Source organism: Sycon ciliatum, chromosome 1 (assembly GCF_964019385.1).
Source record: "Sycon ciliatum chromosome 1, ocSycCili1.1, whole genome shotgun sequence".
Classification (NCBI taxonomy): Eukaryota; Metazoa; Porifera; class Calcarea; order Leucosolenida; family Sycettidae; genus Sycon; species Sycon ciliatum.
The window spans coordinates 7,123,229-7,139,084 of record NC_088643.1 but is presented as its reverse complement, the minus strand read 5'-3'; the positions used below and the strand labels follow the sequence as shown (position 1 = coordinate 7,139,084).

The following is a 15,856-nucleotide window of genomic DNA, read 5'->3' as shown; positions in this document are numbered from 1 at the left end:
AAGGCAGAGGTACGTACGACTTTGCGAACCAACCTCCTGGCAGCCGTGAAGTCTTTCAAGGATGGTGCTGGAGCAGAGCTTGAGCTGCAATTGACCCTAGCTTCGGAGAAGGGGGCCTCCAGCTGGCTGACCTGCCGCCCTCTAGCCATCCATGGATTTCGTTTGTCCAAGGCGGAGTTTCGCGATGCCCTCTGTCTCCGGTACGGGTGGACACCAGCACGCCTGCCATCAGGATGCGTCTGTGGCCATGGTAACTTTGACGTCACCCATGCCTTGTCCTGCAGTACTGGGGGATTCCCCAGTATTCGACACAATGAAATTCGAGACCTCACGGCTGATGTTCTGCGTCAGGTCACGCATGGTGTGTGCACAGAGCCGATGCTGCAGCCAGTCACCGGAGAGAAATTCCGGCTTCTGTCCACAACGACCGCTGATCAGGCTCGTCTTGATGTTGCCGCCAACGGAATCTGGGGTGGCCGATTTGAGCGCACCTTTCTTGATATAAGGGTTTTCAACCCCTACGCTGCCTCAAATCGCGCTGCCTCAGTTTCCTCAGTGTATGCACGTCATGAAAAGGAGAAACGCCGGAGATATGAGCAGCGTCTGCATGAGGTTGACCGCGCCACGTTCGTGCCAGTAGTGCTGTCAGCCACTGGTGGCACTAGCAAGTGTGCATCGGCCCTGTTCAAGCGTCTTGCCAGCATGCTATCTGACAAGCTGAAGGAGCCGTACTCCGTGACGATGGCATGGCTTCGCTGCAAGCTAAGCTTTGCATTAGTCCGAGCTAGCGTGATGTGCCTTCGTGGGGCAAGATCATCATCCGCACACCGTGTCACCAGGGACCCCGCGTCTGTAGTGGTAGCCGAGGCACGTGTTTCCTTGCAGGACTGTTGAACTAAAGTCATGATTCTTTTCTATTTTTATTCTTTTTACCAGGCGTGGGCCATCCCCTGGATTATCAAAATGGGTGCCTTATTATTTTCTTTTTTTTCTTTTTTTCTGTTTATTCTTTTTACCAGGCGGCTGGGCCATCCCCTGGACTATCAAAATGGGTGCCTTATTATTTTCTGAGTGCAATAAAGAGTTGTGTATTTTCAAAAAAAAAATAAAAAAAAAATAATAGCAATGAAAAGTATGAATGCCGCAGACATCACCACGCAACATGACAATTTGTTCAAGGTTTGGTTTTGTGTGTTTCCAAAATCGATTTTCACGTTCCGATCATCAGTGGAAATACGGAACTAAAGAGATCAAGGGAAAAACAAAGGTTAAAAATCCAAAGAAGTGTGACACATGACGGGTAACTTGTGGTAAGTTTTACAAAAAGTGAGAACTAAAATAAAGAGTAAGTGTGACAAACGGGCATGAACAGTGCAGAAACAACTCATGAACACGGGGTGCAAACTCACGAAAATAACCTAAGTGCTAAAACATGTTCTTTTTGCTTACACAAATCGGGCTTATGCGTACGAATACAAACAGCTTCAAGGACCTTCAACTGCTGGACATAACGGGCACGACACAGTACAGAGAAGTGGGAATCATCATACACACTCAAACAATCGGGACGAGATAACAAATGCAAATACACAGCTGACTTCTTACGAATTTCACCCTCATCAGCTCCATCACCTTCCCTGCCACCTGACTCCTCCTCGTCCGTTTTATCACCATCACCACCAGCCGTCTCATATATATATGCTATATGCTGTATGCACTGCCAGTATCAGAGCGGTTGCGGAAGAACATGCTGCAAAACCGCCGGACCGCAGCAAATTTTACCTGTCCCGTGAACACCTCAAAGTCCGACGTGAACTCAGTAACAATCATGATATCTTAATTACCAGACCGGACAAAGGACGCGCAACGGTCATAATGAGCCGAACAGAGTACATATCAAAAATGGCGGTTATCCTGAACGATGACTCCAAGTTCGTGAAACTCGGACCAGTTTCCACTCATGATAATACAACAAAAGTAGAGAAACGCCTGATAACATACCTAAAGAAATTGAAAGCTGAGAAAGAAATTTCGGTCTCAGAGTTCATGAGAATCAAGCCAATAGGCTCCGCCCGCCCGCGACTCTATGGCTTGCCAAAGATCCATAAGCCGAATTGTCCATTACGCCCAATATTATCAATGGTAGCATCCCCACAGTACAAAGTATCGAAGTGGCTTTGTTTGATGCTTGGAGCTGTGCAAGATTATTACTGTAAGAACATTGTCAAGGATAGCTTCCAGTTTGTAGACCTCATTCGCACTCGCCAGATTCCCGCTACAGCGCACATGTGCTCATTTGATGTGGTCAGTTTGTTCACGAATGTACCGTTGGAACAGACCATAGATATTTGTGCGGATGTTCTCTATCACAATAACTCTGTTGACACGCCATGGCTGCCTGAATCCTCCTTCCGTACACTGATGTCTCTTGTTACTACGGGCGTTGAGTTTTCATTTGATAACGTGATGTATAGGCAGGTGGATGGGGTAGCCATGGGATCACCATTAGGTCCAGTGTTGGCAAATATATTTGTTGGCTACTGCGAATCTCTTGTGGACCCGTCACTGTGGCCGGAGTTTTACGTTCGTTTTGTCGACGACTCGTTCACATATTTTGATTCAGTACAACAGTGTGACGCCTTCTTGGACCGATTGAATAACTTACATCCCTCTCTGAAATTCACGGTTGAGCATGAACAGAACAACACCTTGTCCTTTCTAGATGTGCGTGTGGAGAAGTCAAACGATGAAATTGTAACGTCAATATACAGGAAACCAACATTTACCGGACAATATATCGTGTTTGACTCGTATTGTTCGTACCTGTATAAGGTCAACCTGGTGAAGAATCTGGTGGATAGAGCGCGGCGAATCTGTTCCCCCTCTCGACTCAAGGATGAGCTAGGTTTTCTGAAATCTGTGTTTCTCAAAAATGGTTACCCGGAGGAACTGCTAAACAAGCTACTAAAATCAGCATCAAAACCAAAGGTCGTCATCATTGGTCCAAGTCGTTGCCCAGTCTACCTTTCCTTACCTTGGAAAGGAGAGGCATCACAGACATTGTGCCGCACAATCAAAACGCTAGTTACACAAACATACTTTGCGGCGCACTTCATCCCTGTGTTCACTACGATACGTGCGTTCACGGTGAGGAAGGATGTCCTACCATCCCACCTATTGAGCCACTTGGTCTACCAATTTGAGTGCCGGAATTGTGATAGCCGGTACGTTGGTAGGACCCTTCAACACCTGAGCGCACGTATCAAGCAGCATGTACCACTTCACATGCTGCCGGACGCAGCAAAAGCGAAGCGCCCGAAGCGGGGAAGACCACGCAAGAACCCGCTCCCTCTACCACCGACACAACCAGAGCAAGTCGAACACACGGTGCAGAGGAAGAGTGGTGGATCACTAAGCCAACCGAATGTGCCTTCTCCACCGTTGCCCGTGCCGCCACCGGAGCCACCACCAGTGCCGTTGGTGGCTGGGGTTTGGGAGGAGTCGGCAACAACAACAGTACCGCCAATCACAGACATTGAGCCCATTTCTTTGACACAGTATCCGGCTGTGCGGACACCGCAGCACCCTCCGGCGCTTGATCCGTGGGTCCAGAGACCACGGAGGTCGACCGCCAATTATTCAACCGAAATATATGCTAGGAATGGCCAAGGCCCACGCGGAGCATCGAAGGAGACCGGAAGCCGGGGGCAAAACGGAACACAATCTCGGGACGTAGATGAGGTAAAGACAGTGACACGGGACAGACGTAGGAAGGAGAACATGGATGGTATCAGACGACTGACTGGTGGTGAATATGAGTTGGGTGATGATGCGGCGGATGACGAGAATACAGATGACGACGAGGCGGATGACGGCGAGGATACAGATGACGACGAGGCGGGTGATGACGAGGCGGCGGATGAAGACGAGGCGGATGACGGTGAGACGGCTGGTGGTGATGGTGATAAAACGGACGAGGAGGAGTCAGGTGGCAGGGAAGGTGATGGAGCTGATGAGGGTGAAATTCGTAAGAAGTCAGCTGTGTATTTGCATTTGTTATCTCGTCCCGATTGTTTGAGTGTGTATGATGATTCCCACTTCTCTGTACTGTGTCGTGCCCGTTATGTCCAGCAGTTGAAGGTCCTTGAAGCTGTTTGTATTCGTACGCATAAGCCCGATTTGTGTAAGCAAAAAGAACATGTTTTAGCACTTAGGTTATTTTCGTGAGTTTGCACCCCGTGTTCATGAGTTGTTTCTGCACTGTTCATGCCCGTTTGTCACACTTACTCTTTATTTTAGTTCTCACTTTTTGTAAAACTTACCACAAGTTACCCGTCATGTGTCACACTTCTTTGGATTTTTAACCTTTGTTTTTCCCTTGATCTCTTTAGTTCCGTATTTCCACTGATGATCGGAACGTGAAAATCGATTTTGGAAACACACAAAACCAAACCTTGAACAAATTGTCATGTTGCGTGGTGATGTCTGCGGCATTCATACTTTTCATTGCTATTATTAAACTTTTATCTCCACGTAGATTATTTGTAAAAAAAAAATAAAAAAAATAAAAAAAAAATAAAAAAATTGTGTACAGACCAGGGAGTAGAAAAATACCGGTATTTTACTACTCTGACCCAGACTGTGCTGTAAAACCGGAAAATTTCGGTGGAGATTTATTTTCGGTAACTTCGGTACAGGTTATTTTTACCTAAAATGAAATGCGACCTAAAATTCAACCATGCCACACAGTGTGCAGAATGCATTTCTGAATCTGGAAAATCGGTTTACCAATATTTTCGCGCTACCGAACCGTTGATTTTGGGAAATAACGAAAATATCACCACCAAAAATTGCCGGTTTTACAGTATTCATTAATAAAACCTCTGTAATACACTTCGAATATTTTACTACTCCCTGCTTTGAAGCACAAGTATAGCCACAGCAAGCCTTGATGTACTCATCTGTCTGCATATACCAGTTATACAGCCAGAAGTAAAGGCCTGTTCACAGTTCGCGTATTGCCACGGGATGGCGGGGATGCATAGACAAAAGAGACGGTAGAACCACCTACAAATGGCAAAATAATTGGAACATATGGAGAGGGGGTAAGTGTACTTCAAGTAGAAAGAACTGGATAGTTCTATATGCAGTTCTCATGATTACAAAGGCAAGACAATACATTCATCATCAGAGCCGGCGGAGTGCTTCGTATTTCTTGCACCAGTGATCCACCGACAGCCCTGCGACGCCTGGGAGGCATCATTGCTCTCATGATCACCAGAGGAAATCCTCATATTCTGAGCATTGTCAACCGCAGCAATCGTCCCGACATGACAGTGGCCAGCGCATGCTTTATTACGCGGACATCGGAAGCCTTCCTCCTTGTCGATAAAAAAAAAATCTGCTTGGGGACGGTGCCCGATTGGCAAGCAACTCCATCAAGCTATCACTGCTTGAGCTCTTTCAATCGCTGCCATACTGCTCAACCTCACGTGTTCCCTTCCAAAGGCCACCTATAATGGGTGTTGCTTTAGTATATATCTAACAGCGGGTTCAAATTCAATGAAGGCATTTGAATCAGGCTCACTTTAGCTTCTCTTCCACGGCAAATATTTCATCCAGTACATCCTCCCTGCATTCAACCTTTTCCAACTGTTCCTTTTCCAGCTTGACTCCGCCATCTCTCTTCTTCAGGAGGTCGTCGATTTGTCTCAGCCGCTTCCGCAAAGCTTTCAACCGTTTTTCCAGCGCAGGCTTGTCCACGTCACTTTTCACACTTGCACTTCTTGCACCTGCTGAAGCAGCATCAGTCGCTGGCGGTGCAGCGGAAACACTAGCAGCAGCTAAGCTCTTAGTTACACTCTCCACCGTTTCGTCACAGTCCTTCTCGGCCTTCCTTTTCTGCTTTCTCTTCTCGTTCTTGCGTTGGGCTTTGGACATGCCCGCTGTTGCAGATGCACTGGCTGCTGGGGCCATGCCAGCCGGTGGCAACTCAGCTACCTCGCGAGTATACTTCGCACCTTTGCTCTCGTAGGCAGCCACTTCTTCCTGAGGAATGTAGCCCTCTTTCACTCGTCTCTCCTTTCGGTACGTGCCGTCAGGACGACGAGACGCAGGGATATACATCTGACCGTCATCACCAACAACTCTGCGCTCCGCCATCCTTCAGCCAGAGATACACGAACAACGTAGGAAATCGATGGTCCAAACTGATCTATCTAATCGCAACAAGAACGTCTTTTAGTAGCAGAGCAGATTCAAACCTTCCAAAATAATAATTGCTTCTTTCTGACTGTGTTTAATATTTCTTTTGAAAAAGACAGATGCATGTTTTCGCAAAAAAAGCATGCGATGATTACGTCAGTGCACTGACCTCGCACCCAGCTTTTCTCATTTTTACGAATCAAGCGATTTTCATGATGAGGTACGGAAAAGAAACAAAAAAACAATGTTATCATTGTAGGAGAAATGGCGTCGGAACAAGAACAACTTCTCGATATTCGAGGGCAGATTGCTGGGGTTCTGGATGGCATTGACCGGTGAGACAATGGTATTGGACGAATATGCACCGTAGAATTTGCTGGAAACGTGTTTCCTTTGCTGATGTTGCAGTTACAACCCCACAAACTTGCCTGTATGGGAGAAATATGTGGAATTACAGGTATGTGTAGTCATTCATAGATGCTATTGCCACTCAGAAATGTTCCAGACAAGACCAGTGTGTATGGTGGCTATGCCTTGATACTCTTGCAGGCATCGACGGGAGAGTATGATTTCGAGGCCAACCTGGCAGTGTTGAAACTGTGAGTCTCGATGTTACTTTTTGATTTTTTATAATCATTGAAAGTTATGACCACTTTCTCAGTTAATTTTGCATTTATCCTGTCTGAAATGTGCACACGTACCTTATTAGACGTCATGGAAGTAAAATAGTTATTACGTAGGGTACACGTATACCTTAGGACGTTCTGGTCATGCTATGTACTTTCATCAGTGACGATTGCATGTTACAGTTCTTGACGAAGTCCTGTGTCGATTTATTCATGTGAGAAAAAATGATGATCATGTGCAACACTGCATACTCACGAAGCAATGCAGTTCTGGGTGTGTTCACGTGAGCCCCAACAGCCCAAAAATTCCACTTTGACTTGGCTAGGTGCATGGCTCATTTTCGAATATTTTCGAATATCTCTTCTGATGCAGCATGCGTAGAATGCCCTCTTCACCATGTGTGCAATGATGGATCCCTGCTGTTCTGAAGAAAGTACGGCAATGAGAGTGTGCTAAATATCTGATTTGATTGGAGTCGTGGGTGTGTTTATCTCTTATCTTAGAGGTCGTCGCAAAAGTTTTCTGTCGTCCCTGAAACGAACATCATTCATTTCGTACTTGGACCCCCTCCCCTCCCTCTGAAACGAACACAGCTTGCGATGCTGGACGACGAAAATCGCATGCATATACATGTCATATGTACAGTGTCGGTCGACTTGCGATTTTGGCTCGCACCCCTCTCCCCCCCCCCCCCCCCCCCAAATGAATCATGTTCGTTTCAGGGACGACAAAAAACTTTTGCGACGACCCCTTAGTTTCAGGCACTTGTTCGTAGCTATGGTATTGTTGTCAAGGAATGTTGTGTTGTCATTGTCTGGGAACATTCCACGTGACAAGTACTGCGTCCAGATCATGATACCGTGTCCCAGCTATAGTACGACTGCAGTACCATGTTATTTTCTGCAGTGTAAGCCTCCCCCCCCCCCTCCCCCCCTAATCAGCTACATCTATCCGTGCCTTCTTTGCCAGCACCCGGAACGTTTCATCCTCTTGGCACGGCACTGGCACGGCACTGTAGCGGCAGTAGAGTTGGACAAACGCGCTGAGCTGTTTCCAACTTCTTAGGGGTCGTCCATAATTATCGAACTTTTTTCACGAAACGAAATAATTTCGTTATGGGGTGGGAGGGGATTGACCAATTTCGTTTCAGAAAAGTTCGATACATGTACATGGCCATATGAGCAATGACACACTTGCGACTTTTGTTGTATATGCATGTATATGTCAACAATTTTTACGTTCTGAGGGGGAGGGAGGGAGGGGTTGGGTCTAAACTAAAATAATTCGTTTGGTGAAAAAAGTTCGATATTTACGGACGGCCCCTTAAGACATGTCGAGTTCCGTCACATAAAAAAAGTAGTAGCTATCGTATTGCTTACTGGTGTCCCGCCATGCTTCATGGCCAGTCTAGTTACTTGTATTGCTAACAAAACCCATGTTTGTACTTCTGTTTGTTGTGCTCTCTTTGTTTACCCCGTTGCACCCTGTAGATACCAGTTCAACCCCGCTTCATTCCGTGCTGATGTGGCGGCTACGATTCTACTCAAGGCGCTGATGAACCTGCCCTCTATCGACTTTAGCATGTGCAAAGCCATCCTGCCAGAAGCCTTTGTGAGTGCTGGCTGCGTTTGGTCGCGTATCAAATCTCTATGCAGGGGCGTAGCAGCCGCTCCGGCCGGACCACTTTTTCGCACGACCACCATAGTAAAACAATGCCGAAAGTGCCCAGAATGCAGGATTTTGCACCCTAATTTCAAAACAATTCAGGGGGGAGATCCCCCCCCCCCCCCCCGGACCGCCGCCAACGGCGGTGCTATGTGCCTGCTATGGGTGTAGAATGACACTAGCTATGTTGCTAAACCCTCGCTAGAAGTGCTGGATCACGAGGGCAGAGCCAAAACACGAGTTAGCACTGGTCGTGGAACTAGACTGAACTAAGCTGTAATTCAGAGCTGAAGCTCTCGAGGTACAGCTTATTTCAGCCAAGTTCCATTGCTAACTTGTGTGGGTGTAGAATGAGTTGTGTTTGCCATGTCAGTGGCTATGTGGGGTTCTCCTATTGCCTGCTGAGCCGTGCGTTATGTCCAGTGGTGGAACTTTGGGGGTGTCTCCATTTAATTGCTGCCAGGCAATGGGGAGCATTTGTAGCTCTGCAACAGTGCTGCCTGCACTCGGCCACAAGCAACCGGTTGGAGTGTATTTACTGTTTTCGATACCCTGTATCCTTCAATGCCGGCGTCTGTGCTGACTGTGATTTCATGTGCTGTGCCTCATCTGACATCATGTTGTTCGTGCACTGCAGCTTCGCGAGGACAGCGTGTCAACAGCTATCTACCTAGCTGACCTGCTGGAGACCTGCTACTTTACCCGTTTCTGGGTAAGTTGCTGCCGCCGCTGCTCTGCATGGCTACAACACTGGTCGTTGAAATTCGAGAACTCGGCTTTTGGTTTGCATGGTGCACGTAACAACCGTACTATGCGGTTTGCATGGTAGACATGGGAACTGTGCTATGGGTTGCCGGATTTTACTGGCCAGCACTGGCATATATTATGATGCGGCATTGATGCCTATTCTGCACTATGAATCCAAGTGGAGTTGACAAATTTGGAAGCATTCTGCATGAGTGGTCTTGACTTGTGTTCCTCTTTGCGTGCACTGCATTGTAGTACGGCGCGCTTATTTGTTTACTGTCGATTACCGTACATGTGTTTTAGTGTATCTTGGTTGGTGGTGGGGTGTTCGTAACTCTGCTGGATACGCACGCATGCACACTCACTTTCCGCATCATTATGAATGTAATTTGTGTGATTGCAGACCGAAGTAGTCACCTTCAACGAGCTGACACAGAGCCTGAAGGGATTCGAGAATGCCGTTCGACAATGTAAGTATTAGTTGACTTGAGCCTTCTTGATGCGGCGGATTATTGCATTGCTAAATCGAAGCATGGTGCTACTGTGCTGCTTGTACACGTACACTCATACCTCGGTTATCTGGACACCGAAGTTCTGGGCACTTGGGTCTACCAGGCACCCTTTGGGTGTGTTTCAGTGGAAACATGACCACTCTTTTTTGTCACTTTTGTGGAGATAGTGACGTACTTTCCCCATCACAATGTATGCGATTCGGAGTTACGGATATTTCAAAGTTACGGGCAGTGCCCGGTCCCGGATAAACGAGGTATGAGTGTACCTGCCGTCTCTTCTTTCTCGTGGTGCAGCACGAAGAGCTGTGTCTGATTCCTGAATGAGACTACACTAAACTAATATGTGCACCAATGTGCATGATTCGAATGGCGATGCGAGTAGTTTCTTCTGTCTGCGTTGCTTTCTGATAAACAGACGTGTGCCAGGTGATCACCATTACGTTCCAGTCTATTCCAAGCTCTCAGCTTGTCGAACAGCTTGGTAATGTATCTGGTAAGTCTCTCTTCATCGTCTGACTTGCATGCCTTCCGCTTTGTACGGAACTATTCTGCATGGTTTTTTTTTTATCAAGGCAGCCACTCTCTGCGAGATGTGCACAGAATAAGGTGTTCCTGAACAAAGGAGAGAGAGAGAGAGAGAGAGAGAGTGTGTGTGTGTGTGTGTGTGTGTGTGTGTGTGTGTGTGTGTGTGTGATGTGATGTGAAGAAATGAAAAATAGTGATTCACTGGCCAGAAAAGCCACTTCAATCAGCTGTGTGGTGTAGACCTGGCTAAAATTAGTGGCGGTCTTACAAGTTACTATGTCTAACAGAGCTTGTTCTCTATCATCTCTTCAGAGATGTGCGTGTGTGCCCATAGTTCCTGTATTATTGTGCGATGACTCGTGTGCGTTTTTACATTCCTGACCCTCGTATCGGTGCAGATGAACAGCTGGAGGCGCTGATCGAGGCTAACAGCTGGAAGAAGCAGGCTGATGGCACCATCTTTGTTGGCAAGAAGGAAGCACCAGCAAGCAAGCCGAAAAAGCTTGTTGAGCAGTTGGATCTTGACAGTGAGTATACTTTTTTACGTGCATTGTACACTAATACTTACTATGGTACAGTGCGCTCGTTGAAATCCGATCGCTCGAGTCAAGTACCCACCGGGCGCTGTGCAGCCCTAGACCTACATTGCCAACACTTTGCACACACGTGTCTGCAGTCGCCTAACAGTACACCTCATACCAGTAGTCACACAAAGTCAAGCACACAAATTCAGAATGTCACTCATTGAAGCTTCGATTACCGAGACTACATTCCTTTCGTAAAAAGATGATACTTTTTTCGGCAATCCTCCATCGAATGCTCTTCCAATTATGTTTCTGAAGTCTATTTCTCCAAAAAGCAAGGCATAGCAAGAATAGGATTTCGGCCAGGTTTTGCCCCCAAAGCACTGAACTGGGGGGAAACCATTAAAATCCAGGCCGTTAACTCCACTTGCACAACAGTACATGGTGCGGTTCGAACCCCAGTTGAGGACATTCAGGACAGTTTATGATGGAAAGCCGCCCAATTTTGCAGTGACGTAAGCTGTGATGGACTTCCTACGTCACACAAAGCACCACCGTGTCTTGCGGCAAGCTGCTTGGTTGTCCTAAAGGCCGATTCACAATACAACTTTCTGCGACGCGACATGCGACTTGCGACGCATGCGACGAGCTGCGACAGCGACACACGGTTCACAATATTCTTCATGTTTGCGACATCCTCATGCACATGCACAAGTAGTACTATGCACTGCACGTGCACCCAGGGTCGAAACTGTACTCCATTTGTGTATGTCGCGTGTCGCATGTCGCAAAAGTTGAACTTTCTTCAACTTCTGCGACAGGTGCATTGCGACAGCTTGCGACAGCTCGCGACAGGCAGTTTCTTGTCGCAACTGTCGCAAATCGCGTGTCGCGTCGCAGAAAGTTGTATTGTGAATCGGCCTTTATACTATCTTTCGTTCTGTGTTGTTTGTGCGTGCGCAGCCGTACTGCCAGTCCTAAATCAGCAGCGGAGACGGTGAAAGCCACCCACCACCACCCATGGCGACAACCTCCTACAACCATGAGAACGAGAACGACATCAACATCAACAACCAGCAACAGTTCACGGCGACCAGTTCGCTCTCTCTCCTGCTTATGAAACAGTTTTTATTCCAAAACTGAGAATACTGTTGCTGCATACATTTTCTTACCTCATAAAAAGTAAACCGTTTCATACTAATAAAGAAGAGTAAACAACATATCTAGACAGGTGCGGGTGCTGCTAGCGGTGCAAGACATAAGCATCTTGGCATGACGATTGTGTGGGTGCTGCTACTGGAAAAAAAAACTGGAAATACTAGACATGATCTGAATTGAAACCCGGGGGGGGGGGGGGGGGGGGGGCTTGTAAATTGAAAGCCTATGAAGGAAATTATAATGTTTAATTGTTAGCAAAAGTTAGTGAATCTTGAGCATGCAACACGGCATCAGTCACCTCATAAATCGTGGTGTGTGAGGTGTGGTTGTTTACCAATGTAGCTATGCCGCGTAAAAGACTAAAGGCTGATGATGATAATGGAGGTGCCGTGCTGTGTTTGACTGTCGCGGGACAATAACAGCGCCACCTTTTGCTTATTGCTCCACTTCTATCCAGAGGCCATTAGGGTCGAGTGCTGAGCCGTACACTTCAAACGATGTGATCTGCACACACACCCACACACAGACAGACAGCAGATACACACACTCAATACGAATAAAGTATCAATTCATAAACTTCTGCAGCAGGGTGGTTGGCAAGAAACATTAATTTAGCCGTACACTTCAAACGATGTGATCTGCACACACAGACAGACAGCAGATACACACACTCAATACGAATAAAGTATCAATTCATAAACTTCTGCAGCAGGGTGGTTGGCAAGAAACATTAATTATTATTTTTTCGACTGCCCAAAATGCCTCAACAAGCTGCACACAACTGTACACCGTATTTCTGGCAATACATGCATGCACATTGCACTGGCGGCCGAGGCACTTAGCGTGTGGGCTCTAGACTTTCACCCAACTTGAAAAAAATACGCAAAAGCCCCGAAATACTGTCGCTTATTTCAGACAGGCATACCCGGGCGCCGGGCCCGCTTCCAGACAATATGGTAAGTTATGGGTTGTCCTCACTATCATGACGGTGCTCAGTGATGCTGTCTCGCAGAAGAGGAAGAGAGCAGCGCGCTCTTAACCATTGAAATATCTGGGGCAGTACTGTGTGCACTAGCGAGTGCTGCAATACGGCAGAGCTTCACATCACGCAACATTCGAGTACGTCAGAAGTAATACGCTCTCACTCGCACCGGCTTGCTCGACACGCTTTCTGGTTAGCGTCAGAGGTATCTGCCCTCGTGCAAAGCTCGCTGTGTTTATCGCAGTTAGAGCAGCCTGATGTTGGCGCTTTCAGCCGGTTTAAAAAATGCTTTGTTGTTCAACAGACTTCATTGCGATCGGTTCGGCCAGTCACTTTGAGCTCCACTGCCGAGACCTGACAAGGTGGAAACAGCTAGCTGTCAGGAGATTGAGTGCCACATGACAGTTAAATAGGTTAAACTGGCAAACAGTGCAAAGTAGCCACAAGTGAGTTGAACACAAACAAGTGTTGTATACCACCAAGAGTACATGAAACCGAGAGTGTGCAACTTCTGACTTTTCTGCAGGGGTATCCGTTGCGGCAAAATTCCTGGATTTCACCATGATTATTTGATGCAGATAGGTGCCGGGAAGTGGAATAGTGCGTGCAACTGAGCTGCAGTCGTGCAGCAGGAGACCTGTTTGAATCCTGCTTGTATGCGCACTACATCACTAAAATGATGTAATCCTGGAATTTTGCCATGACAGCAACCCATTCGAGCTGCACATTCTGGATCTCAAGTACTCTTGATCCAACTCTACGTCTATCATGTCCCTAAAGCTCAGCATGGTACACTGTTCGGTCATGTGACGTGAACGTCTGCTCTTGCAGACCCCATGGACTACAGGCGCACGCTCCTGGGCGTGTTGATGACAGTGGCCATCGAGGGATGAGCAAAGCAACGCAGCATTAACGCTTACGTTGCTTTCGTCCAGGACACGCTTGGCAACCTCTGCGCCGGTGTCTGGCTCCTTCATGAGCACGTACATGAAACCTCCGCCGCCAGCACCGGCCATCGACTGACCTGTATGCAGAACACCAAAGGCAGCAAAAGCAAGAAGCAAAAAAGTTTGAAAAAACATCACGGTTAGCGTCATACTCAGTTAGACCGAGCCTTCTGCATCCGTAGGAACGCCACCACCTTCAAGGGATCAAAGGCAGCAAGAGTATTATGGAATTACGACATTGTTGTACAGGATATGTAATGACGTCAAATCCTCCTTATATGGGAGCTAGCATCCTCGATAGCAGGGTTACACCAGAAATAACAGCATCTGAACTTGAAATTGCACACAAGATTCTGCTCAACAGATGGAAAAAATGTCATGCAGCGAGACAATGAAGACGGTCTTGAGATTACGGAATGAATGCATCGGACGCACTCACCGTAGACGTGGGGCTTGAGCGCCTTCATGAACTGGCGCACGGTGTCGGGCTCACAACCTGCAGAGCATGCAACAAACGAGAAAAGATACACTTTGCATGCAGGGCACAGGAAGACTCCCACTTGCCAGGAAACGCTCGCAATACAGTCCACCTCGCGAATAACAACCGCCGGTATAACAACAACCAGCAAATAATGACACTTTTCTCATGCCCGATCGAGGGTACAGTCAGACCTCGCTTAACCACACACATCTGTTTTCCACAAAAATATCCGGATACTGTAAGACATGTTAACGATCTTGCAGTATTCTGCCATATCCACACACAGCATATATGAAGCAGTACGGCCTCAACGGATCTTATTATAACGAAGAAATGTCATCCGTTAAAACGTTAGATTTGCTTCCTCGTTATAATTATATACATGTCTTACAGTAGGCGAGGGAACCGGATAACTGAACACACATACTGTATATGCATGTGGCATGTCAAAAGCAGTGACATCGTACATACATGTAGACGGGTCCTATGCAGTACAACTAGCGTGCACAGTATGTAAAACAAGCGAGAAAAATGACAAGTGCATGCAACTGAGTGCTGTCCACATGCACCCAGCAGGTCAAGGACCTCATTTGCCTGTACACCTCCCTGATTCTAGCTTCTGCAAGCCACACGCAACCGGATACGACGAAGCTTTTTGTACACATTTTAACCAGTTTGTAAACAAAATCATGCACCGGTATGCGGATCGCGAGGTCCGGTTATGTTGTATGCATAACATATGCTGCACATCGGTAACATGCGATTTTCTTGCGGATGGCGAGGGATCCGGATAAACGAGGACCGGATAAGCGAGGTGTGACTGTACCCGGTAATTGCGATCGGTTCGGCCAGTCACTCTAAACTCTGACTGACTGTAGTTATCTACAAGGTTGACTGTACTAGTAACTTGTAAGTACTTTAAAATTTAACCCATGCGACGACAAGGTTAGAGCAAAACACCTACATCGGTCAGACCAGATTCAGGTACGGCACTGCCACTGCATCCACAAGCATGCCTATTATTGAGGTGGCAAATTATTCAAAAGGATTCAAAAAGCTTGAGGAAGATGTAGAAGGTAAAATAGCCATAATAAGGTAGTGTTTCACACAAGATTGCAAACATCAATACACGAATGTATCCATCCATGCGATGCTTACCGTAAGCCATGACCTTCTTCTGCTCCCAGTAGCGAGACATGCAGGCACCGACCTTCTCCAGATCACCTGTGCAAGTCCAGCAAATTGAGCAGAACAGTCGATGTCATCAAGAAGAGGATATGTATGATGTGGAGAGTGAATGAAACAACAGAGCAATCATGGCCGACCCCCTGCCAGTTGTAGTACTGCTCAGTTAGTCTGCAGTATACACGGCTCCATGGTGGGTAAACTGTAGTCACAGGAAAACTCATTACGCGTCATTGGTTTATGTGAGGAGTGGCGGGGAATATCTGCAATCTGCATGTGACAATTTCCCACTTGTAAAG

General features: G+C 47.0%; 3 protein-coding genes across 3 annotated transcripts in view; 1 reads left to right on the top strand and 2 right to left on the bottom strand.

Moving 5' to 3' along the window:
• Nucleotides 1-5,003: 5,003 nt before the first annotated feature.
• LOC135811710 (partner of Y14 and mago-like) lies at nt 5,004-6,291 on the bottom strand. The gene has a single exon (XM_065324950.1). It carries the CDS (start codon nt 6,160-6,162, stop codon nt 5,584-5,586), a length of 579 nt encoding a protein of 192 aa, XP_065181022.1. The 5' UTR covers nt 6,163-6,291; the 3' UTR covers nt 5,004-5,583.
• Nucleotides 6,292-6,403: 112 nt separating this feature from the next.
• Nucleotides 6,404-12,026, top strand: LOC135811698 (eukaryotic translation initiation factor 3 subunit K-like). The gene is made up of 9 exons (XM_065324939.1): nt 6,404-6,539; nt 6,613-6,661; nt 6,754-6,803; nt 8,322-8,442; nt 9,134-9,208; nt 9,647-9,713; nt 10,171-10,248; nt 10,679-10,807; nt 11,768-12,026. The coding sequence occupies exons 1-9, from the start codon at nt 6,469-6,471 to the stop codon at nt 11,803-11,805; spliced, it is 678 nt and encodes a 225-aa protein (XP_065181011.1). The 5' UTR covers nt 6,404-6,468; the 3' UTR covers nt 11,806-12,026.
• The window catches only part of LOC135811690 (L-fucose kinase-like), a 31,103-nt gene continuing 27,159 nt past the window's right edge, over nt 11,913-15,856 (bottom strand). The window contains exons 30-33 of the mRNA XM_065324928.1: nt 15,531-15,596; nt 14,331-14,387; nt 13,865-13,968; nt 11,913-12,466 (exon numbers count right to left, since the gene is read on the bottom strand). Of these exons, the coding sequence (XP_065181000.1) occupies nt 12,398-12,466; nt 13,865-13,968; nt 14,331-14,387; nt 15,531-15,596 (296 nt within the window). The 3' untranslated portion in view covers nt 11,913-12,397. The remainder of the gene's footprint in view (nt 12,467-13,864; nt 13,969-14,330; nt 14,388-15,530; nt 15,597-15,856) is intronic.

Coding starts and splice junctions, on each gene's coding strand:
- LOC135811698 (XM_065324939.1), top strand. CDS start 6,469: ATGGCGTCGGAACAAGAACAACTTCTCGATATTCGAGGGCAGATTGCT. Junction 9,209..9,646: donor GCTACTTTACCCGTTTCTGG/GTAAGTTGCTGC, acceptor GTGTGATTGCAG/ACCGAAGTAGTCACCTTCAA. Junction 9,714..10,170: donor CGAGAATGCCGTTCGACAAT/GTAAGTATTAGT, acceptor TCTGATAAACAG/ACGTGTGCCAGGTGATCACC.
- LOC135811710 (XM_065324950.1), bottom strand. CDS start 6,162: ATGGCGGAGCGCAGAGTTGTTGGTGATGACGGTCAGATGTATATCCCT.